Below are 25,300 nucleotides of genomic sequence, written 5' to 3' on the forward strand. Positions count from 1 at the left end.
TGTGACAGATTGGCTCTTGCTGTTTTGAGAGCTGGCTTATCTCCTGATCTGAATGCCTCATCTCGGATTTTTAGCAGCCTGCGAACCTCAGCTGTCATCCATGGCTTCTGGTTGGCCCGTGTGGTGATGGTCTTGGTGACTGTCACATCATCTATGCACTTTTTGATATACGCAGTCACTGTTTCAGTGTACCCTTGTAAGTCTGTGTGATTGTTGGCTGCCTCTCTGAACATGTTCCAGTCTGTGTCCTGGAAGCAGTCCTGCAGTGCTGAGGTAGCATCGTCTGGCCATACTGTGATCTGCTTTTGAGCCGGTTTGGCAAGTTTGAGACGTGGTCTGTATGCTGGAATCAGCATAACAGAGATGTGGTCTGAGTATCCGAGGTGGGGGCAGGGTGCAGCCTTGTATGTGTTTTTCCCTGTTGTATAAACAAAGTCCAGTGTGTTGTTTCCCCTTGTTGCAAAGTTCACATGTTGGTAGAACTTTGGCAAAACTGTCTTTAGGTTTGCGTGGTTGAAGTCACCAGCTATAATGAAAAAGCCGTCAGGGTTGTTTGTTTGTTGCTCGCTGATAGCGCTGTACAGTTCGCGAAGCGCGTCCTTAGCGTTTGCACTCGGGGGAATGTACACGGCAACAATGACGATAGCCGTGAACTCCCTCAGCAGATCGGTCAACACTTCACAAACATAAACTCCACCAGCGACGAACAGTGATTTGATACTACCGCAGCATTGTTACACCATTCTTTGTTGATATACACACACAAGCCTCCTCCGTGAGCCTTACCGGACAGTGATGAATCTCTGTCCGCTCGGTAGCAGGTTAGCCTGTGCAGCTGAATGGCGGAGTCCGGGATGTTGTCGTTTAGCCATGTTTCAGTGAAGATAAAAACACAGCAGTCCCTTGTCTCTCCTGATATATATATATATATATATATATACATGAATGGGACTGAATTTTTTAGGTTTGCAAATGAAATGTTGCTTTTAGGGCTTGCTGATAGGACACTATAATCATCTATCAGCAATATCTAAACTATAATCAGAAATAACCCTTTGACAAACAATGATCAATCATTTTGGAAACTAGACAGGCATCATTTTAAACAGCTTGTGAAATAGGCTAATATTAGCCAAAATATTAGCAAATACATTTCTTCACCAAGTCATAACATATGAGAAAGAAAAACAAAACAAGATATAGGCTATAATGTTATAATTGTTTATGAGGTATTAAATTATTATAAAATGTGGAACTAAATCATTCTACAGTCAGATTGGACAGTTGTAATTTGAACTTGTGGATGACAAAAAATGATAAAACAAAATATAAATCAATATAAAAAAAAAATCAGTGTTCTAAACGGCTCAATTGTTATCACTATAATTATTTTTTAGATATTTTTGAGTCCTAGTTGCTTTGTTTTTTGTTTCTACTCTCTGGCACTCATGATTTTTATACTTTATAATGTCATTGTGCTTATTTTACTGAAAGACGAGTGGTATAATTTAATAATAATAATAATAATAATTGTAAACGAAGTTTATACATCAAAAACTCCAAAGAAAAGAGTGTAAATCTTATAAAAACAATAAATAAGTAAATAAATAAATAGTTTAAAAATGATTAAAAAGTTGTTTTTTTTAATGTCAGTAGACTAGTGGCTATCATATTACAGCTACCAACCAGTGAGGGTGAAGGCAAACACATGCTTCCTCTGAGACACATGAAGTCAGCCAGCCACATCTTTTTGAACTGCTTCTCATGGCGCATCACAGGGCGACATAACACACTTGGAGGAAGCGCTATCCGCCCCATGGCCAATTTTGCTCTCTTGGATCCTCAGCCACAGATGGCTGTGGCATCTTCTCAATATTTGAACTCACAATCTCTGGGCGATAGAGCGAGCTCTTTTTTCTGTCGCACAACTCAGGAGCTTTATAAATATTTTTAATGGCGCCTCGAATTTTAACAGTGAATGCCAAAGATTGGACATTGGTATAAATACAGCACAGGGGTTAAGGAGTGAATTGTTTTAGTAAACCTATTATTCAGGCATTGTCACTGTGGCGGCAGATCTGTAGTGTTCCTCAGGGATCTGTGTGGCAGCATGAGTTGTTATCTGTGCTACTGTTAGCCGACCTCATCATTAAAACACTGTAGTCAGATGGTCAGGAAATTCATCACTGTTATTGTCTATAGTGCTAAAAATCAAATCAGTGTGCATTTAATCTCAGCTGAACAACCACCATATGGAGTTTTTCTAAAGCCTGTCTGCATCACTCTCATTTGTATATCAACCTAATGCTCTCTTCTTCTTCTTTTTCTTTAATTCAACTGGAAGTATTTTTTTTCAGCTATCACACCTACTTTATATTCCATGGTACATTTCTTCAATATCACTTCATAAATGTTAATTCTTTTGGTGTAAACCTTTTTTTTTTTCTCAGCTGTTGTGGTGTTGTGTATTTTTCGCTGCCATGCAAAAGATACAGTCACCAAAATTTCAAGAGACCACATATCCTCACTTGAACTTAAGGCCCCCAGGTTCACTCTCTGACCTGTTTTTTATTAGCTAGCATTCCTCTTCACTCAACAGCCCCTCATTCGTGCCCACCCGACATTCCTCTATTTTATTTTTGGCTGTTGCACTGCATTACACTCTGCTGAAATCAGCATGTAGGTTTTATAACGCAACATGGTGCCCATTACTGCTATCCTTCACCCTCATCTACCATGGTTTACCCATGTTGTGTACCTTCATGTGATGGTAGTAGACTGAAATGTCAGGTTGGAAACTCTGTCTTTTGGATCAGAAGATGTTTATGCCAAAATGCAAGATAAGTAAGGAATTAAACACTTTGAATCATGCTGTAAAGGAACAATAATGAACAAGAGGGTGTGGTGATGCAGCAGACTGTTACTGTTACTGTTACCAATCCAAAAATTATTATTATTATTATTTTCCTAACAGCACTCCTTCTCTTATTCCCCAGCAATTTTCCTTCAATTACAATTTTAATTGATTAAAGAACGACCCGTCATGCTTTTTAACTCTTTACATTTAATGTTTAGGAATGTTCATGAGGCAAGTTCCTGTTATCACTTAGGTTATGACAGCTATAAACAGTCATTCCCTCACTAGACTCTCTCGTTATTCTGTCTTTTAAAGTTAACAAGACCAAAAGTGTAGTTTATCATGTTACCAAGTTCTGTGTCCTGACTGTTACAAAGCCCTGACAGTGGAGACTCCTTCCATAAATGTTAAATAAGCCTCTCCTTACAGAAAACTTCACCATATCAACGATTATACGATTTTGTTTGTTAAATAATATACATTTTTTATTATTAGATTTAGATTCAAGTCCCTGGGAATTAGATGTTTCTGTATAAATGATACCATATTAGAATAAGCACATTAATATAAACATGTAATTTGCAATTACATCTGGAATTATTGTCAGAGCTGTTGTTATAGAAAATTAAACAACTACTGACCGATCAGAGTTGAGAAATCAACAGCTTATCTAGCTAATAATGTAGCTAACCACTTATTTTATAACATAATAGTTAGCTAAATGATATCTAGCTAACTAATGTTCTTGGATGCTGATTTGCACAATATAATAGCTTAGTGTTAGCTAGCATGCTAGTGACATTCGCTGCTAGTTAATAAATTATAATCCAGTGTGACGTTTAACTGACTAAACAGCCACTGTTCTTTTTATTGTTATTTATTATTTAACTTTTTATGTAATTGTTTTCATTTCATTTAACAATTATAATTATTGTGTTCATCATGGAAAATGTGTCGATGTTCAACCCATTGTTTCATTAAAAATATAGTATAAAGCTAAGTATTGCAGTTGCTAGAGTCCTTCTAATAGTTTGCTTAATGCTAGCTACCTTGCTAGTGACATTGACTCCTGTCTTATGCAATATAACATTAGCCCATGATCAGGTAGCTTGCTAGTGACATTGGATATTTAATTACATGATATAATACTTAGATCAGGGGTGCCTAAGTCTGGTGCTAATGACCTACCTCCTTGGAGTGTTTTGTTCATGCCTTAATTTAACCTGAACCCTGTTAATCAATGCATCACCAAGACAAACATTAGCATTTTGTTAAAGAACTCAGTTAGTTAAAAAACTACTGCCAGAGAGGTAACATTTTCAAAGCTTACTATACAGATGGCAAAATTAGTGCGATACTGTATTTGCCTAGCTTGTCCTGCAAGCTAGACTTCTAGCATTTGCTAGAGAGTCTGGTATGCTGCATCAATATACGAGGCCAAGAACCACCTGCTTTCACAGAAAGAGGCAATTTGTTTGACATGGCAGATGGCCAACCACAGACATTTTCACATAACAAAAGATCTCATTTACTCACCACTAACTGCCTCAGACAAAACTCTGTAACTTTTAAAGACAGGATTCTTTTTTTTAAGACAGGAACTTTTTAAATCTAGTGACTATACCTTGCGAAACCTTTCAAAATCCTGAATCTTGTGGCCAGAAAAGTGTACAAAAGATATTAATCACTCCATGGCCCGTGGGTGTGGCATCTGAAAATCTAAAAGACCATTTGTTGTAGCTAATGCACATACAACCAGTAATAGCCACAGAAACTTGCAATTTCACCTTGCTAAACTACCAGTTCCTTCCCTGTTTACGGAGTGACCTCACATCAACATGGCTGCTCACACAGTGAACAGTGTAAAGTTCCCCTTCTCTGCTTTTAAATTAGTCTGTAGCAGGGTTGGCTTTAGATCAATATACAGACATAGTGCTTGGTTAAATCTACAACATAGACCATACTAAGCACCATTTTGAGAAGGCAGTCATCAATATTAGAGTTATCACTAACATTAGCAGGTTAGCTTGTTGCTAAGCTACTCACTTTTGTCTGCTGGCTAGCTTGTTGCTAAGATACTCCCTGGTTGCTGGCTAGCTTAACTAATGTTGCTAAATAAGGACGTGCCAATTTTACACATACACACTTTTATAAGGAGTGTTTAGGAGTGCAAGTACTGCATATATAGCATAAAGATGTGGCCAGGGCTATTCTCACCTGGATATACAGTCAAGGGATAAAGAAAGTACGCCCGCCTTCAGTTCTATATTTCTATTTATCAGGGCCCTGTTAACAATTGTGTGGTCCTCACAAACTTCTAAAACAAACAAATAACCCCAGGTGACAACAAAAAACATAACAGATTTCAATATGTAGTCATTTTTTCCCCCAGAAATAAACCAATGGGTTTACTCAATGGGGTTGAGGTCTGTACTTTGACTTGGCCATTCCAACACCTTTATTTTCCCTTCTTTAGCTATTCCGATGTCGATTTAATGGTGTGGTTGGGATCATTGTTCTGTTGCATGACCCAATTTCAGCCCAGCTTAAGCTGCTGAACAGATGGCCACACATTTGTCTCAAGAATATTCTAGTATACAGTGGATTCAGTGTATATACAGTGTTCACTGGTGTCTGAATGACTGCAGGTTTGCTAGGTCCTGTGGCTGCAAAACGCCCAAATCATCACCCTTCCACCACCTTTCTTGACAGTTGGTATGAGGTGTTTGTGGTGTTGTGTTGTGTTTGGTTTCCACCAAACACAGCACTGTTCATGATGACCAAACATCTCCACCTTGGTCTCATCAGTCCAAAGGATATTGTTCCAGAACTTTTCTGGTTTGTTCAGATGCAATTTTGCTGGGACGCCCACTCCTGGGAAGACTGGCAACTGTCTTAAAGGCTCACTATTTGTAAACAATCCTTCTCACTGTAGAATGGTGAATTATAAATTGTTTGGAGATAGCCTTATAACCCTTCCCAGACTGATGAGCAGCAACAGTTGTTTCTCTGAGGTCATGGCTGTTGTCTTTTTTTCCTTGGCGTGATGTAGACATACATCTGAGTGCTCCAAAACAGAAAACTGCCAAAAGTTCTGCTTTTAAGGGGGTATTCACATTTTTGATGATTAACTAATCTTTGCATTTCATTAGTAACATCTAGCTGCTAATTACTCTCTTAATGATTGTGGAAGTAGGAAGGGTGTAATTATTTTTTCAAACCTGGTTTCTGAATGTTGGTTTACTTTTTGGGGAAAAATGACTACACATTGAAATTGGTTGTGGTTTTTTTTTTTTTGTCACCTGAGGTTATTTGTTTGTTTGTAGAAGGTGGTGAGGACCACACAATTATTATTTTGGCCCTAATAAATAAAAACATAGAATTGAATGAGGGTATACCTTCTTTTTCCCATGACTGTATTCACTATTTAACCAAAGGCCTTGACTTTTTCTCTCTCTGGAAATGTGTTAGCAATTCGGCTAAGCACTTCTCAGTGACTCTTTTTGAAGATCTTCCTGCTGAGAATTGCTGTTTGAATTCATTACCTTTCCACTCTTTTCACTCCCTTGTAATAGTTTAATCTCCCTTCATGTCTGATTCTTCAAACTTCCCTCTACTGTCCCTGTGGAATTCCACTCAAATCCACACATACAAGTTTTTTCAGCTCCTGTACTCTTCTAGGAGAAAGTCAATGTACTGCTGTTTGCAGCTGCATGATGCAATGAATCAGCCATGCTGACTATTACATCTAATTAAGAATAGCATGTATTACCAAGCTGTTGTGGAAGGTGTTGTGAAGATGTGATGAGTCATTTTGGTGGCTACATGGTGTGTATGGAGGCTTTTCCCACAGGGATAAGGTTTTGGGAATTTCCCACTGGTCATTATCACACTCTGACCGTACTTGAAAGACTGTAAGTTTGTTTACACCACTTGGTATATTTATATGTTTGCTTCATTAGTTTTTGTGCTGCAGGTTGCAGATTTTCCATTCGGAGTATAGGTTTTCAGCAAATTAGAAACACAGTTTATATCTTCATATTTAATGCTTCTAGATCAATAAAGAGACATATTATGCTAATCCCTCAATCCACCTATGGATATCTTATGAAATATGTGCTGCTACATCAACCCAAGATTTCATATACTGGCTTAGAAAAGTGCTCCAAGCTATACAAAACTAGTATTTATATAAAGATTAATGACATAGGATTTGGACAACAGGAGGCAGGTCAAAATGACAGTTGTCTGAAATGTGTGCTTGAGTCTGGAGGAAGTTTGTTTCATGAGCTGTAATATCCTGCCAAACTCTCCACAGCATATTGAATCAAGTCCTTAATAATAGTTATGTTCCCAATTACAAATTAAACCTTTTATGGTGCTCTCAAATAACGTTAATTGCTGATTAGAATGCAGTGCACACAAAGCAGCCACTTGTGCATAATAACTCAATAAAGAGCAAGTGATAATGTGTGACATTAAGTAAGTGTTCCTGCTGCTTCTCTTCATCAGTGAGAGCACAGTGTTCAGGCTCTTCAGTCAGCACAAATGGAACTGCTCGTATTCACGACACGCGGCCTTTCTGATCTCCCATTGTGGTCTCTATAGCTTACCCTAGGACCAGCAAACGTCATCCCAGGCTAAGCTCCGGATGCTATGGTGAGACTTCAGAAAAAAAGGTGTTTTTTGACTAACAAGAGTCCAGGCCAACTGCAAGACACCATATACACATTACAGGAACCAGTGTACTATGGCTTCAAGCAAGAATGAGCTGATCTGTTAATTTCTATATTTAAAAAATTATTCATTGAAACAAAAATCACAGTGCCTGAGGATGCAAATGTCATGCCAATGTCACCCTGAAATTGTATTTATGTGCTGTAAAGTATTGTTTAATTGTGCTCTGTGAATTACATTATAAACACTGAGAGAGGCACTATATTAAGTTCACCATTAAAACCTCAACAAATGTACACTCCAAGCATTTCTAGAAGTCTTGGCCTCCAACACTTAGGGCTCATGGAGTGTCTGATGTGTTTTGCACACTTTTCTGGCCACAGGCTTCAGAATCTTGAAGGATGCTTTCATATACGTACATTTCTGTATGCTGGTTTACAACAGGAAAATCGAACTTATGAACACAAAGACACAATATGTGACTATCTATTGACTATCTTCCTTCAAAAAGCTTAAAGAATGTTTATGTAGTCATGCCTTTACAAGTTATTCAAGAGTTTTGTTTGAAACAGCTAGTGGTGAGAAAATATGGTTAGCCATTTGCAATGTCAGTCAAGCAGTCTCATCCTGTAAAAGTAGGAGGTTCTTGGCCACACATAGTAATGAAATGTAGTAGTCTCTGTAGTGAAAGCTAGATGTCTGACTTAGGATTATATTTCTGGCATTAGCTACTATCCATTAGAACACTGGATTGGGTGCAGGGAGTGGGTGAAGTGCCTTAGCATGATAGTTGACTCTAGGTGTGTGCTCAGTTTTTCACACACAGCTGTTTTGAAGGCGTTTGCAGAGAATGGTGCAGAAAGCACTGATTCTGTCAGGCAAGATCCTAGTAACAGAAACTCTTAATTAAAACAGACTGGTCCATGTTTTATTTGGAGAGACACAGTACACTTTTCCAAAAAGCCTGAGCCATTACCTCGAAGTCAATCTGGGAAATGCTTGCTCTTTGAAGAAATTACACTGTTTGCACAACCTCTGCTGAAGGTTACTTGAAACCAATGCATTACAACATGGCTTCTAGGAAACTACCACAGGTTCAGCTTCTCACATCTTTAAGGAGGTTCTCATTGTAACAATTGTGCCATTGTAAGCTCTTTGGCAGTTTTTTCTTTAGTACTGGTTTAGCATGTTTCTATACTTGGATAATGATGAGCTCACTGAGAGACAATGTAGAATTAGATGTATAGGTGAAGTAGGCCTGTGACTGCAGGTAGTAAATGAGACCAAAGTTCTGCGCTTAGCATTTTGGATTTGAGACTTGGCATTTGACTCAAACCGTATAGAGGTGGTTTTGCTTTATCACTGAAGGCTACAAACTCCATTGCCTGAATCCTTGCTCTTCCTACTGCTCTTCCTACTTCCTCTGGCTGTTCCATCAGAAAATACTCTCTAAAACATTTGCAACGTTAGATATTTTCAGGCCATTTAGAAGAACTTTAACATTCTCATTCTGCTCCACTGCACAAAGGTATCTCATTAGGCCAAGTGAAGGAGGGAAGAGAGAGAGAGACAAACAGAGAGTGCAAGAGTGTGGAAGTGGAAGGATAAAGGTTGGCACAGAAGCTTTTACAGATTTTCTTTCCAGTTCATGACCACTTAAGAAGTCTTGCTGAGTAGTAGTAACTGGAGGTCATGAGTTTTTACATAAACCTCTTCTTTCTGCATGGAGGCTTCAACAGCCTGAGAGAAATGGCACTGAACTTGTGTCTAATTTATGGTTACAGATTTTACAGGGTAATGGTTTTATTTAGCCATTGCATGACCACAGTTCTTTAATTTGCTCATTAGACTTAGATAGACTTAGATAAACTACATCAGTGACATTATTTAGACTCTAATAAAGCCCAAAACAAGGCCCAAACAACAAGGAGGAAAAGGAATCTCATCAAAGACAGAACATGGAAACAAATTACTGTTTGGTCTTGTAGCCATTAATTTGCAAAGCACTATTATGGTTTGGTCCTTAGAAGTACACGGTCAAACCATTCACTCCAGAATGGAACTGGGAGTGCAGCCAGGCAGGATCTAGTTTACAGACAGGATCTTCCTGAAACCTCTAGAGCAACCCAATACAGGGATTAGCACTGGACTTTAGAATTCAGCGTTTGGCATGCTACCGCACTCTTGGCTGGACAAACACAATGTTTAACTAGTTTTGGACACACAGTTTACTTGTTTGATCTTAGTAAATACCTGCTTATCGATGCTTAGGGACATTTGGTTAATCAAATTATCATGATGATACATGTGTGAAACTTTAAGGAAGAATATAGATTGAATATGAGTATTGCATCCCCCTGTTGTAATGCAGGTTTTTCAGACACTGTGCTGCATGCAGGGCTGCTTTAATGGTTTATTCTTGTGTTGTTCCTGAAAGTATTTCACCTGCATGGTTTATAATGTTTTTCTGCTGTTTAATTTTAGAATTTGCTTTCCCACACCTATAGGTGATTACCCTCCACCACCTCCACCTGTAGTGGACACCAGCGGTTTGCCGTCTTCTTCGTCCTTCCCTCCACCTCCACCGATGGACGAGAGCTCCTTTGGATTTCAGGTGAGACTGTAATGGATATCCACACACCTAAGTGACCTAGTAAGGTCCAACATCCTCCATGATCGTTGTAAATCTTTCTAAATCATTTGTAATATTGCTGCAACTGGCTTATGGCCTTGTTCCTTATCAGACTCCGATTCATCTGACCTCTATGCTGTGGCACTGAGGCTATAGTGAAGACTGACACCTATTGGCTCACCTCAGTCACTTCCCCCCAGTGGAAACCTTTAAGAAGAACTTTAGCTGATATATGACTATATTTTCGATTCAGTAAAATTTTATTTGTATAGTGCTTTTAAAAATAGACATTGATTTAGAGAATTCCAGGTTTAGATTTAGATCCCTAAGCAAGCCAGAGAAGACAGTGGCAAGAAAAAACTCTCTGAAAAGACATGAGGAAGAAACTGTGAGAGGAACAAGACTCAAAACGGAACGGAGTCTCTTCTGGGTGACACCTGATAGTGGGATTATAAATCATTACTCTATCTGAACACATTTAAACACAAAATATAAAATGGTCTATATGTGAATTTGTTTATGACATGATGGTCTTTGAAAACCTATCACATAGCGCTTACACACTCTGTACAGATGACAACGAACAAAGTATAAAAGAAAAGTTAAATGACATGCATTATTGAGTTAAAAAAAAGCTTAAATGACATACATCAACAAGAAGAAATGATTAAAATTAGAACTGATTCAATTAATGAGCGATTATTTCCCTGCTAATGTTAGCATGAACAGCGATCAGTCAAATAAAGAGACATTGATGAGGCTCGTGTTTAAATGCACAGAGTGACTTTTACCTCGCGTGATGAGACCTAGATATATACATAGAGATATAGATGATGCTGATAATCAAAGTGAGAGCTCATTTCCTATTGTAAACTTTTAAGTTCTTTCATAGTAATGTTGTTTTTCTTTAAGTAGATTAAATTATAAATGTAAAGGCAGATGGGGTGTCCTTTTATTGGAATTGGATGTATTGGATGTATATTTAATGAAGTTTTTCTCTTTTTTCACTGTTGGGTGTAACTAGATTTTAAAATATGGTAGTTTTCAGAAGTAGTATAAATAGTTAAAAAGGCTTTTCCTGGGCTGTCACATATACGTAACTGAGGTCAACCCTACATATACAGTATATTATGCACTATATAGGCATGTGTTGACATAAATGAGCACATTATGTTGATACCATGAGTGTCATTAAAATTGTTATTATCAGGTTCCCAGCCTATATACAAAGTTCAATTTTCACTTTCTTTAAAAATGAAACAAAATTTTTAACATAGTCAGTAAGGAAAATTCTAGGCTAATTAATTTTGCAAAGTGATTGCAGAGTTGCACAGCAGCTGCCTTTACACACACTCCCTACTCGCTCACTTTCATATCTACATGGCCTTATTGTATTTCCCTTTATCTAATGTCTGTAATGCTGTTTGCAGCTGTTGTAACTGGGTTATTTTACAGCATATTACATTTCTAATCGTTTATCATGGTTTGTGTTTGCCAGTAAACACAACCGCTTCATGGTTAATTGCCTTGTTTGTTGCCTCTCTCTGCTTTATTAAAGACATGAACTGCGACTGCTGATAGCAGAGACACAGCTCAGATCACAAGCGTTTTAGAACGACTCAAACTCACACACGAGTTGCAATAATTCTAATGATGAAGTGAAAATGATTTTGTTGGATTAATGCTGCTGTAAGCACTAACCCTGCTTCTAATCTCTAAATTTAACCATTCATGATGTTACTAACGCTGAATATGATGGCAGCAGTAAAAGTGTAAGCACACCCCGAATTAGCACCATGTCATGATCTGATAAAGAGGTCCCTGATGTCATTTTTTTTTTTTTTTTGCAACTGTATTTTAAGAATTCTTGCGTACATCTTGCATGAAACATGATATTGTGAGGCTGTGGAAACCTCTGATCTTTAAAAGTCTTCCCGTGAGTCATTAATTCATAAAATCATAAATTCATTAGTTAGCCCACCAGGCATGCGAGCACTAGGTATGTTCTGGCTGCTTGGAAACCTCATTGACTAGGTGAAAAGTGGTAGCTAAAGTAATATAATAGTGTATGGCAAACTAATAAGCTAGTAAAGTTCACTAATATAGATTAAACGTTTGTTCCCTTGACAAAAAGTCAGCAAGACATTGAGGAACATTTCAGTTATGACGTGGTGTTCTCTCCTAGCATTGCATGTAAGACATATCAGAGTCAGGCTAGCTTTTTTATTTCCTCTTTGTATTGTTAACCTTGAGGTAGCAGTTACAGTAAATTTTATTTTAATTGGTTGCATCAGTGCTTCCACATACCTGCATGTTTCTGATTCATCCGTGCACGACAATTCATCCACCTAGTAAAAACTGTAGTAAGTGCCATCAGCCAGATCACATCTTGGTCAGTGTGTGTAGTGCAGCAGGTGGTGGGATTCAGAAAGAGTGTCTTGCACTATAGTTACAGAGCGCATTATGTTTAAACATAGCTACATACCAAATGCAAACTTTTGTTTGGCAAAAGACAATAATTTGTAGCTATGAATATAAAAACAAGTAGAACTTGTGAAGGGGTTGCCTTCAGCACGAAGGATGGGCCACATGTATGTGCAAGAAACATCTCTGTCTGATAAACAGGAAGGAAGCTATTGAAGAAAAACTATTTCAGACATTTGACCTTGCTGTGATTTGACCCTCCTGTTTGGATCAATTCCAAAACTAATTGTCTGCTGGTTACAATGATAATTCCATATAAATCCTGCAAACATTTCACCACTCGTTAAGGAGGAAGCTCTGCAGTTAAAGTGTGATAAAGCGTGGAAGGTTGTCAGTTCAGATGTCAGTACTGCTGAAAGTTTATATGTAAAAGTAAAACATGAGAGAAAACACTCAAGGAATCTGAGTTTCTAGTTTATTAGCAACACCTACCTAGGCTGTTCTTTTTTTTTTTTTTTTTTTTTTTTTTTTTCGGAAACATATAGTATAGCTGCACTGTGGAGGTGTACCCTTACTGACTGTACACACTGTATGGTACAGTGTGTTCTGTTCTGGTGTGAGAATTACAGAAATCCAGGTGTAGATTTAGATCCATAACGAGCAAGCCAGAGGTGACAGTGGCAGGAAAAACTCACTGAGATGACATGAGAAAGAAACCGAAGAGGAACCAAACTCAATCCTCTTCAGGGTGACAGTGACAGTGTGATTATAAATCATTGCTCTTGTGCAGTTCTATACTGTAAAGTTAAACAGAACTGAATGTGTTAAATTATTTTCTGTGTGTGTCTGTCGTGAATAATGAACGTGATGAACACAGGACAGTCTTTATGATTAACAGCAATAGTTCTTAGGCAGAAGTTTACAGTATCCATGTGAGAATATCTAATGAAGCAAAGGTGAAAATTAGGCATAATGTGTTTTTGGGAAGTGCAAATCTAACATCTTATCATCTACCTTGTTAGTTCGCCTTCTAAGAGTACAGCTCATCTGTTAATCTGTGTTAATTATTCTTATAAAAACAGTACAGAACACAAAAGGGGAATTAGTTCATTTGAATCTCTTCTTTTCGCAAATAGAAGTAGTTTTTCACACGCACACACGCACACTCGCACACGTGTAATTTTTGCAGTAGAGCACTGGACCACATGAGCCACAGCTTTCCCTTGTTCCAATTCTTCTTGAATGAAAGGGGGAAAAAAAAGGGATGTTAACTTATTTCTGTGCCTAAGCAGAACTAACAAGAGGAAGAGGTCAAAGTGCAGAGGCAAATTTGAATAAGCAAACAACACCACAGACCAAATTCTATTGTTTTCCGGTAACTTCATGCACAGTAATTAGATGTGCATGTACATGCAAATATCAAATGTAGAGTCTCGGCACGAAGGTACTCCATTCTTTTCTCTGCACCAAGAATCTCTCCACTTGGTACTTTTTTTAAAATTCAAATTCATCTTCTTGGCCAACTTGCATAGTCTGTTCTGTCATATCTTTTAGGAGCCTGAGCTACCATTTTAACCCTTCTGCTGTTATGAAGCTGATTCCTCTAAAGTGTTGATTATGTCATTGGCATAGCAATCTCCATTAAACTACAAGTCTCTATTCTGCAACAATCCTCTTAAATAACTCACAAATTGGTCATTATTGACCTGTTAGTCATGTAACCATGAATCACACCTCAGTTCCCATAGGAACATACCTCCAGATGAGAGGAGCCAGCGTCTTTTCTATTATATGCCTCTAAACAGTGTCACTTCCTATCATTCTGACTGCTGGCACACACTGAATTTAGTCTGATGTTATAATTGGATATATGTACAGTGGGGTGCTGGGTATTTTTGTACTTTCAGTACATTGTGCACATCTTTCCTTTCCTTTCTTAATCTGATTTTCGGTTTCAAGTTTTGTTTTCTTTTCCTGTTTAGACGCAGCTTTTCAGCACTTGTTATGCCAGTTAAAGCGTGTTTGTTTAGGATGCTGTCGTTAGAGCAGGGCTTTGTTTACCTTCTGCCCTGATTCTCTCTTCTCTTCTCTTCTCTTCTCTTCTCTTCCCTATCCTTCTCTTCTCTATGGGTCCTTCTCTACATCTATGGTCTAGTCATAGCATTTAAGACTTTTAACTCCTTATTACCTCAAGGTGTTCGAGACACACATGAAATCTATGTTTTCAGTAATGTTCAGTTGTCTACAAATATCTACAAGTAAATCAGTTGAACAACAGTACATCCTTAGTGCAAGTATCTTTCACTTCAGCAGTAGACAGTTGTATCATTATATGCAACATAATATGACATGAACATGGACTGCTTATAAAGCCAAACATTTCTAAACATTATTTAGTTCCTTTCCAAAACTGTTGCCTGATTGTCTGTCTATGTTTCTCTAGTTACAGTCTTTCATTGTTAACACTTTTGAGGAACCACACTGTATATTATACACTGTCCACAAGTTTTCCTCCTCTGCATGTGCAGATTATCTGGAGGCATATAGAGTCTCTCATGGGGTCTCAACATCCACTTTACTGTTACTTCACTGTTAAAATTGAACATGACCATAGAGTTAGAGCTCCTTGTGTACAAGACGTGCCGTGTAGGGCTGAGAAGTGACGCCGTCCACAGAAAGCAGGGCTAGAAATGGAGCAGCAGTGTTTCTTTGACAGGGAAAGAGAATGCTGTCAACATCTATCTCCCACACCTTCCTTGTCACACTGCCACAGAACACTGTGTTGTGTCTTTCATTCATCTGGCTCATGTGCAAAGGGCAACAGTCAGAAATTGTAGATCTATTGCTTATGCTCACACTTCAGCTGAAGTACTTCTCTTTTCATGTCATTGTTTAGAGGCCATAATGATTTCCAACGTGCTTTCCTACCATGTATCCTTTTAATCCTAAAGAATCAGTATAGAGCATATAGCATCGGATAGCACCAAGGTACTGCTTTTTAAAGATTTATCAGATTTATAAAGATTCATTGATTTTGATAACATCAATGCAGTTTGGACCTTGAATATCCATTGATATATATGGTCTGAATGCAGACATAAGCTCTTATATTTTTTCCCTGAAGAAATAAACCAGTGGAATCATTTCCTGCTGCGATGCACCGTGTGTTCTGACACCTTTCTGTCATAGCCAGCTTTAACTTTTCAGCAATTTGTGCTATAGTAGCTCTTCTGTGGGATCAGACCAGATGAGCTAGCAATCGCTCCCCACTCACATCAGTGAGCCGTGAGTGCTCATGACCATGTCGCCAGATCACCGGTTGTCCTTCCTTGGATCACTTTTGGTAGGTACTAACCACTGCATACTGGGAACACCACACAAGGCCTGCCGTTTTGGAGATGCTCTGACCCAGTCGTCTAGCCAGGACAGTTTGGCCCTTGTCAAGGTCTCTCAGATCCTTACATTTGCCCATTTTTCCTGCTTCCAACACATCAACTTCAAGAACTGACTGTTCACTTGCTGCCTAATATATCCCATTCCTTGAAAGGAGCCATTGTAACAAGATAATCAATGTTATTCACTTCACCTGTTAGTGGTTTTAATGTTATGACTGATCGACGTATATTGTGTCACATGACCCTTACTGCACACAGTGAACAGAGACAGTTTTTTTTTAGATAAGATTTTAAATCTGTCCATTACCCCATCAATTTTTTTGTTTATTTATGTAATTTTTTTTTAACTTTTACCTGTGAATGATTGTTTCTGTTAATGATTAAGTTTAGGATTTTTTTTTGTTTTGCCTTGCTATTTTCTTACTGTTGCTTGGCACACGTCTGGATTAAAGTAAGCCACTGTCACCTCTGGCTTGCTCATGAGTCTACGTGCTACAAAAAATATGTCTCAATCTGAATTTTTTGTGGTGGAATGTTCGTCATATTCTTTGAGTTTACTCACAGGTCACACTGGTACGCTTTCCCACGTGTTTGTTTTTTGGTTCTGTTTAACCATTTTAACATGCGCTGTGTATGTGTGTTCTAGATCAAAGGACCAGAGAAGACCCTGGAGGAGAGACGCTCCAGCCTGGATGCTGAGATCGACTCTTTGACCAGCATCCTGGCCGATCTGGAGAGCAGCTCACCATATAAGAGTCGCACGCCACAGGTAATCATGTACCCAAAGCATCTTTTTAAGTGAGGCAGAACCCAATCCCTGCATAGTGCTGCTCAAAGAGATGATAGTGACATGAGTGCTTTCTATCATCTGACTGGAAACAATACAAAAACACAAGAGCCACACAAAAAAAAATGCAGGTTGTAGTAAATACTAGTAGTGGGTGGTGCTACAAACACTAGTCCTGAAGCAATCAGTTAAGCTATGAATGATACAATCTATGAAGAAGGCTAAATACCCAGCAATAATAGAAATAATAATAATAATAATAATAATAATGCACTAGCAGAGATCCTCCGTCACCTCAAAAACTGCAAAAGAGAACAAATGTAGATATCAGAGAATCAGCAAAAGAGATATGAGGGGGTTTCCGCATTTATAATCACTTGCGTCTTTAGACCAGGGGTATTTAGACCATGGCCTTTCTTTGTCTCACACCTTCATATCCACCCACTCCTGCAACTTTTTTATACATCATTACTCTGAGTCACATCTGTTTTGAATTTGATGCAGGGGAATAAACACATATTTCTCTGTCCATTCATCTTTAGACATTCTATTTCTGTTTCTGACCTCTCTAGCTCTCTCTGGTCTGATGAACTTCCTTCAGCTAAATAATTTACATTAATGCATGTGATTGGATAAACCGCAACAGAGGATCTGGCACGAAGGTTCATGCTTAAAAAACTTGACTCACTGAACTATGGCCAGTTTTCTTTCTCATACGTTGATCAGCACTATTACAGTGCTCGGTTCGTTCCGGTGAAATACTTTGCTGGGTCCGCATCTGGACCACAGTCCACAAGTTGACAACTCCACAAAAGATGCTTCTTGAAGGTTGGCTCATCACAGTTTTGGAGAACTACCACTAAAAAGAGTCTGGGTTTGGACTTTGGACGTTGTGGCCATAGTGGTTGGGATGGAAGATAGGTCTTGATGAGTGACTCCATGCAGCTGAGTGAACTTCCATCATTAGCTTATAGCTGGCATCTGGGACTTGAAATACTGGGAACCAGTGAACAAGGCAAAGTAAATCGACATACTATATTCTTAGAACACTTTAGGGTTTGTTTCTTAGCTTCAACTTGGATCCCTCTTGAAAAAGTTTACCCCTCTGATGTAGATTTTCTATGTATAATTTCTAAGCTTTTCAAAGAACCTATATAGGTGGCTTCAAGTAAGTAAATAAGTAAAGAAGTAAATTTTGTTGGTTAAATGCAATACAGTGCACTACAAACTGCTATATACACCGATCAGCCATAACATTATGACCTAATATTGTGTTGGTCCCCCTTTTGCTGCCAAAACAGCTCTGATCCATCGAGACAAGGACTCCACTAGATCTCTAAAGGTGTGCTGTGGTATCTGGCACAAAGACGTTAACAGCTGATCCTTTAAGTACTGTAAGTTGCAAGGTGGGGCCTCCATGGATTGGACTTGATGGCCAGCACACCCCACAGATGTTCAATTGGATTGAGATCTACAACACCTTGAACTCTTTGTCATGTTCCTCGTACCATTCCTGAACAATTTTTACAGTGTGGCAGGGCGCAGTATCCTGCTGAAAGAGGTCACTTCCATTAGGGAATACCATTGCCATGAAGGGGTGTACCTGGTCTGTAACAATGTTTAGGTAGGTGGTGTGTGTCACAATAGCATCCACATGAATGCCAGGACCCAAAGTTTCCCATCAGAACATTGCCCAGAGCATCACACTGCCTCTGCCAGCTTGCATTCTTCCCATAGTGCATGCTGGTGCCATCTCTTCCCCAGGTAAACGATGCACTCGCACCCGGCCTTCCACATGATGTAAAAGAAAATGTGATTTATCAGACCAGGCCACCTTCTTCCATTGCTCCGTGGTCCAGTTCTGATGCTCACCTGTCCATTGTAGGTGCTTTTGGCAGTGGACAGGGGTCAGCATGGGCGCTCTGACTGGTCTGTGGCCCCATATGCAGCAAGCTGCGATGCACTGTGTGTTCTGACACCTTTCTATCATAGCCAGTTTTACTTTTCAGCAATTTGTGCTACAATAGCTCTTCTGTGGGATCAGACCAGACGGATTAGCCTTCACTCCCCACGCGCATCACTGAGCCTCGGGCGCCCATGATCCTGTCGCTAGTTCACCGGTTGGCCTTCCTTGGACCACTTTTGGTAGGTACTAACCACTGCATAGCAGGAACACCCCACAAGACCTGCTGTTTTAAAGATCCTCTGACCCAGTCATCTAGCCATCCCAATTTGGTCGTTGTCAAAGTCTCTCTAATCCTTACGCTTGCCCATTTTTCCTGTTTCCAACACATCAACTTCGAGAACCGACTGGTCACTTGCTGCCTAATATATCTCAACCCTTGACAGGTGCTATTGTAACGAGATAATCAATATTATTCACTTCACTTGTCAGTGGTCATAATGTTATGGCTGATTGGTGTATAAGGGTATAGAGCTTTAGCGTATTTTCCACACAGGAAGTAAAACAGGCATGTAAACCTGTTATTTGGGTCTCAAGTTCTTTGTTGGCCCAGTTGGGCCTAATATCAAAATCTTTTGTGTAGACAAGTAACCAGCAACTCAGTCAGTCAGCAAATCCACCAACTAATCAATCCACTACGAAGTTCAATCAGGTTAGGAAGCTACAGATACAAAGCCGCTCATATTTTGTAGGTGTATCAGTCATTTCTCATTTTTGGAAAGTGTTATGAGTCTAAAATTATAATGACCCATATCATTAATAGATGTTAAATTAAGTTTAGAGACTGCTCAAGTTGAAGCCTAGGGCACTTTGCTAAATAGTTCGACACAATGAATGTAGGCCATTGCATTTAGAGTCAACGCTGCTGCATTTAGAACAACTGACTCCCACCTGTTAGATTGATGAGACTTACTAAGGAAGTAAGCTTTCTCTGAACTGATTTGCAGGGACTTTTTTCTTAAGAATAAAAGCAGTTCTTATTTGTGTGTCTCCAGGTCTTTTTAATTAGCTGCTCTCAAGAGGCCTCAAAATAAAACCAGACATAGCTACTGATCAGTAATGAGTGTTTAGTCTGCACATGCAGCCCTCAATCTTCCTGAAGTTAAAAAAAAGTCTAAATGCAGCTATTTTGTCAAAACAGTTGTCTAATTTCACACTATAGTAAACATTACTGTTGGCTCTGAATTCACTAGCAGGAACTATTTATTTGTAATCAGCTATGAAATTGTGATGCAGGTTGGTCAAATTATATTTCTCAAACAAGGATCAGTACAAGGACTACATAGTGCCGATTCTGAGCTTGATTAGTATCTGTGTGGATGGTCTCCCTGTGTCTATATAGGGTTCCTTCTGGCTCTCCGGTTTCCTCCAACCTCCCAAAAACATGCCCAAAACCCTGGACGCCTCCATATTTGTTAGCAACAAGCTAGCCAGCCAAAAGAGCAAACTGTATAGTCGAGGCTCTAGATTTAAAAAGATAAAATGTCTGTATGTTGATTGACCCAAAGCTAGTATAAGCAGCATAACTCATTTAAAGGTGAGAAGTGCTACTTTTTTTTTTAAACTGTTGATACTGTAAGCAGCCATGTTGATTTGACGTCACTTGCTGAACTCGAGGTTGAGGAGTTCTTGAGGAGTTCTTCTGATGAGTCTTCTTGTTCTTCTTTTTCTTCTTCTTCTTCTTCTTGTTATTATATAGAATTAGTTTATAACCGATCAAATTAAAAAAAAACCTTGGTTTTAATTTCGAATACATAGACAGTTTCTTGTGTAATCCTGCCTCTGTGTGTGTGTGTGTGTGTGTGTGTGTGTGTGTGTGTGTATACATTTTTTGCTTATAATATAGATGAAAGGTCAAACATTGGTTCCTGATTGAGCTGCATGCAATTCACAGAATTTGACAAACGAAGAGTGCAGCTAATACTGCAACAACCTCTGAGCTATCACGCTTATACTCACATTTCATAGTATACATGCTTTGATTCCTCCCCCACTCCCCCAACACACACAAACACACACACACACACACACACACACGAAAGTGCATGTTTAGATCATGCAACAGAGCTAGCAAGTGAATTATTTCTTAATAAAAGATCATATAAGTGCAGACCTTTGTTAAAAAAAAATAAAAAAATAAAAATCCTTGTGCTTCACATTAATGAAGAGACAGCTTTCGTAAGTAGAGTTTGAAAATCGATTCGAAAAACAGCTCAGGATAGTGTTAGGTTGTGATTAATCATAACGTCAGGGTCAGCCACACTCAGTCCTGAAGATTTTTCTCAGGAAAAATATTTTTCTGTTTTACTTTATTCTGTTTAACAGTCTCTGAGGGTTCTCTCATTTGGGCAGGACTGCAAAAGCACCAGGGAAAGAATCTAAAGTTTCATTCCTAGCTGCTGAGATCAATGATCAAGAAAATATTCTTCAGGCCATAAGCACAGCAAAAATGAAATGGTGTAGTAAAATGTGCATTTTAATAAATTTGGTCAAGTGGTTCGTGCACTGCTGTGTCACATCTGGCCTGTTTGATAAGCAAGCTGTCATAACTAAGGCAAAGAGTCAGTCGTTACAGGACACCTCAGAGCACAGTCTCTCTCTCTCACGCACACACACACACACACACACACACAGAGCTGTGCTGATTCTAGATAATTAAGTTGTACTGACTTGGGTTTAATTCATCCAGCCACTTTATCTACAATATAATAAGCGTTTCTTTTCCTCATTATCTCATTTCCTGTCATTTACTCACAATTTCCCCCCTCTTTCAGTGTCAACCAGCGATTTTGTTTAAATGACCTCAATTTGCAAATTTAACCGAGGATTGTGTATAAGTGAGTCAAGACATTTCTATTATTAAATGCTTAGTGAACTGAGAAGTATTAAAAATGGCTTTATTTAATTGGAATAGTTCTAATCCACAATCTTTATAACTCTTATTAAGCACACAACATTTATGTTTTATATTTTCACTGTGAGTGTATTTCTAAACATTTTGCCAGTTTATTTATTTATTTATTTATTTTTGATGTTTAATAGATAATCTGTACACATTATATAAACTGTGAATTATCAGATAGATCAGACCTGGGGTAAAATTCCTGTGGAATATATACTGTCTGGATCTGACAAACCCCTGACCACCCACTCCCAAACTAAACACCTTCACCAATAACCCACTTTAACAAATTAACACACTCCCTGTATCGTACTCCTAAGTCTTGGACACTCCTGTCCTGTCAGTCAGTGTTTCACCTGTTAATTACAATGGATGAAAATGTTTTTGTAATTTGTGCAAAGATTGTCGCATTTAAGAAAAACATTTCATGCACTCTGGATAGAGCATACAAGTATAATATACTTGCCTTGCACACCCTATGTACTGCACTCTATTTGATATCCAGCTACAAGGGAAAGAAATGAATCTTGCAAGTGCAGTTATTTTTTAAAGTCACTCCTGCTTGATATGTTTTACCCAAAACTTCAGGGTGAGATGGTCATCTCTGAAGAGGAACTAAAGTGACATTAGAGACTTGTCTCTGCTTTTCAGTACAAATTCCTCCTTACCTCTAGCTCCTTACTGTTTTTCCTGACACTTCGTGTTACTGCACTCATCTTTTTCTTGTTCATTTGTGTGCAGTGAGGGAAAAAGTTATTTGATCCCCTGCTGATTTTGTACGTTTGCCCAGTGACAAAGAAATGATCAGTCTATAATTTTAATGGTAGGTATGTTTGAACAGTGAGACACAGAATAACAACAAAAAAATCCAGTAAAACGCATTTCAAAAAAGTTTTAAATTGATTTACATTTTAATGAGTGAAATAAGTATTTGATCCCCTATCAATCAGCAAGATTTCTGGCTCCCAGGTGTCTTTTATACAGGTAACGAGCTGAGATTAGGAGCGCACTCTTAAAGGGAGTGCTCCTAATCTCAGCTTGTTACATGTATAAAAGAGACCTGTCCACAGAAGCAATCAATCAATCAGATTCCAAACTCTCCACCATGGCCAAGACCAAAGAGCTGTCCAAAGATGTCAGGGACAAGATTATAGACGTACACAAGGCTGGAATGGGATACAAGACGCGATTATTTGCAAATGGAAGAAACACAAAATAACTGTCAGTCTCCCTCAATCTGGGGCTCCACGCAAGATCTCACCTCGTGGAGTTTCTGGGTGAAAGTGATGTGGTCAGATGAGACCAAAATCGAGCTCTTTGGCATCAACTCAACTCACCGTGTTTGTAGGAGGAGGAATGCTGCCTATAACCCCAAGAACACCATCCCCACCGTCAAACATGGAGGTGGAAACATTATGCTTTGGGGGTGTTTTTCTGCTAAGGGGAAAGGACAACTGCACCGCATCAAAGGGACGATGGACGGGGTCATGTACCGTCAAATCTTGGGTGAGAACCTCCTTCCCTCAGCCAGGGCATTGAAAATGGGTCATGGATGGGTATTCCAGCATGACAATGACCCAAAACACACAGCCAAGGCAACAAAGGAGTGGCTCAAGAAGAAGCACATTAAGGTCCTGGAGTGGCCTTGACAGTCTCCAGACCTTAATCCCATAGAAAATCTGTGGAGGAAGCTGAAGGTTCGAGCTGCCAAACGTCAGCCTCGAAACCTTAATGACTTGGAGAGGATCTGCAAAGAGGAGTGGGACAAAATCCCTCCTGAGATGTGTGCAAACCTGGTGGCCAACTACAGGAAACGTCTGCCCTCTGTGATTGCCAACAAGGGTTTTGCCACCAAGTACTAAGTCATGTTTTGTGAAGGGTTCAAATACTTATTTCACTCATTAAAATGCAAATCAATTTATAACTTTTTTGAAATGCGTTTTTCTGGATTTTTTTGTTGTTATTCTGTGTCTCACTGTTCAAATAAACCTACCATTAAAATTATAGACTGATCATTTCTTTGTCACTGGGCAAACGTACAAAATCAGCAGGGGATCAAATAATTTTTTCCCTCACTGTATGGTTTTTCATAGCATTCCAGCATTCCTGTTGTAATGATGTCACTGGCATGCATACACACACACGCACACACCCGAAAGAATAATACATATTTTTATTAATGTTTTTTCAATACATCTTTATATTCATACACTTGTTTACTTACATCAGTTATATGTAACTGGAAGAATGTGTTGGAGGAGGGGTCAGGGTCTGCAGGCCGCCATTTGATGATTTCTACCTCTTCCTGTTTAGTAGATCATCTCACCTGGAGACCTAGTTTCAAATTCAGTTCATTTAGGGCTGGGCAATGTGACAATAGTGATATTGTGATCAATTATGTCACAATATGATTTTGTGATATGGACAGTGTAATATCTTTTTATGATTTTTTTTTATTTATTTTTGTTTAATTTAAAAAAAAAGAGTGGAAGCAGCTTAATCTTTAATATTTTTATTTTAAATTTTATTGATATATAGTTTAATATAGGAAAATCTAAGTAAATGTATTATACATATTTAAAAAAGTACTTTATTTATGTTTTAATGCAACACTACTGCTGGCATTTTGTGAGCAAGCACATATATGTGTGTGTGTGTGTGTGTGTGTGTCTATCATGATATATCGTAGAAATGCTTTTGAGAATTGTGATATGATATTTTTGTCATAACATGTCATGACATGTTGTTGAAAGATTGATAAACCTCAGTCCACATGTTAATATTTATTTGATAGGCTGCTCCATGATAGTATATAGAGTGTTGTCTAAATCAGACTCTCCACAAAAGTGTTATCCAAGTTACTGTCTGTACAAATTTTTACATTCTTTCTCGGCTTCTCCGGTTTCTTCCCATCTCCCAGAAACAAGCTGATGAGTTAACTGGCGAATCTAACCTCCCTCAAGTTGTGAGTGAGTGTGTTAATGTGTGGTTATGAGTGTGTTATTGGACTGGTGTCCAATACAGCATTCCCACGATAGGCTCCAGATCCACTGTAGTCCTCACTGAAGATGAATGAAAAAAAAATCACAGCATATATCATTAATGTGCCATTTGTAGTCCTATTATTAGTGACATGATAAAGAGACTGACTCACTCAAGAACATAAGTGCTCTGCTTCTTCACTACTTTAACCTCTCGCAGGCTCAGTAGTTGAAGCTTTGACCTAACGCTGGTATAATTAGTCCAGATTAGAGCTCTTTGTTCTGTGCTCGACTTGATCAGTATAGTCACTCAGCACAGCTCAGCTTGGAGAAGCTGGAAATGTTTCGTGAATTGGGAATAAAAATAGAATCCATTAGCATCTCAGCCTCTGACCTTTTTTTATACACGTCAAATCAATCGAGTTCGTTTTAGTTTACATCCTCTTTGGCAGAACAGTAGGCAATGAAAAAGTCAGAGTTGCTTCGTCCTTATTCATTTTATTATGAGACTTGATTCTTACGCTTACGGAGATAGCACTGTTGAACACAGCACTGTTGAATTCTCAAATCTGATTGGTCAGATGGCGTTGATTAATTTTCTATAACAGCAGCTCTGACATTAATTCCAGCTATAATTCAGAATAAGTTAATGAACTCATTATAATATGATATCATTCTACAA

At 38.6% G+C, this 25,300-nt stretch overlaps 1 protein-coding gene across 8 annotated transcripts in view; it reads left to right on the plus strand.

The window, feature by feature from the left end:
• The window catches only part of lpp (LIM domain containing preferred translocation partner in lipoma), a 238,827-nt gene that overhangs the window by 131,948 nt on the left and 81,579 nt on the right, over positions 1-25,300 (plus strand). For all 8 annotated transcript variants that reach the window (XM_053227591.1, XM_053227583.1, XM_053227577.1 and 5 more), the window contains 2 exons: positions 10,042-10,148; positions 16,632-16,754. In XM_053227591.1, the coding sequence (XP_053083566.1) occupies positions 10,042-10,148; positions 16,632-16,754 (230 nt within the window). The remainder of the gene's footprint in view (positions 1-10,041; positions 10,149-16,631; positions 16,755-25,300) is intronic.

The sequence above is a fragment of the Pangasianodon hypophthalmus genome, chromosome 2, assembly GCF_027358585.1.
Source record: "Pangasianodon hypophthalmus isolate fPanHyp1 chromosome 2, fPanHyp1.pri, whole genome shotgun sequence".
Taxonomy (NCBI): domain Eukaryota; kingdom Metazoa; phylum Chordata; class Actinopteri; order Siluriformes; family Pangasiidae; genus Pangasianodon; species Pangasianodon hypophthalmus.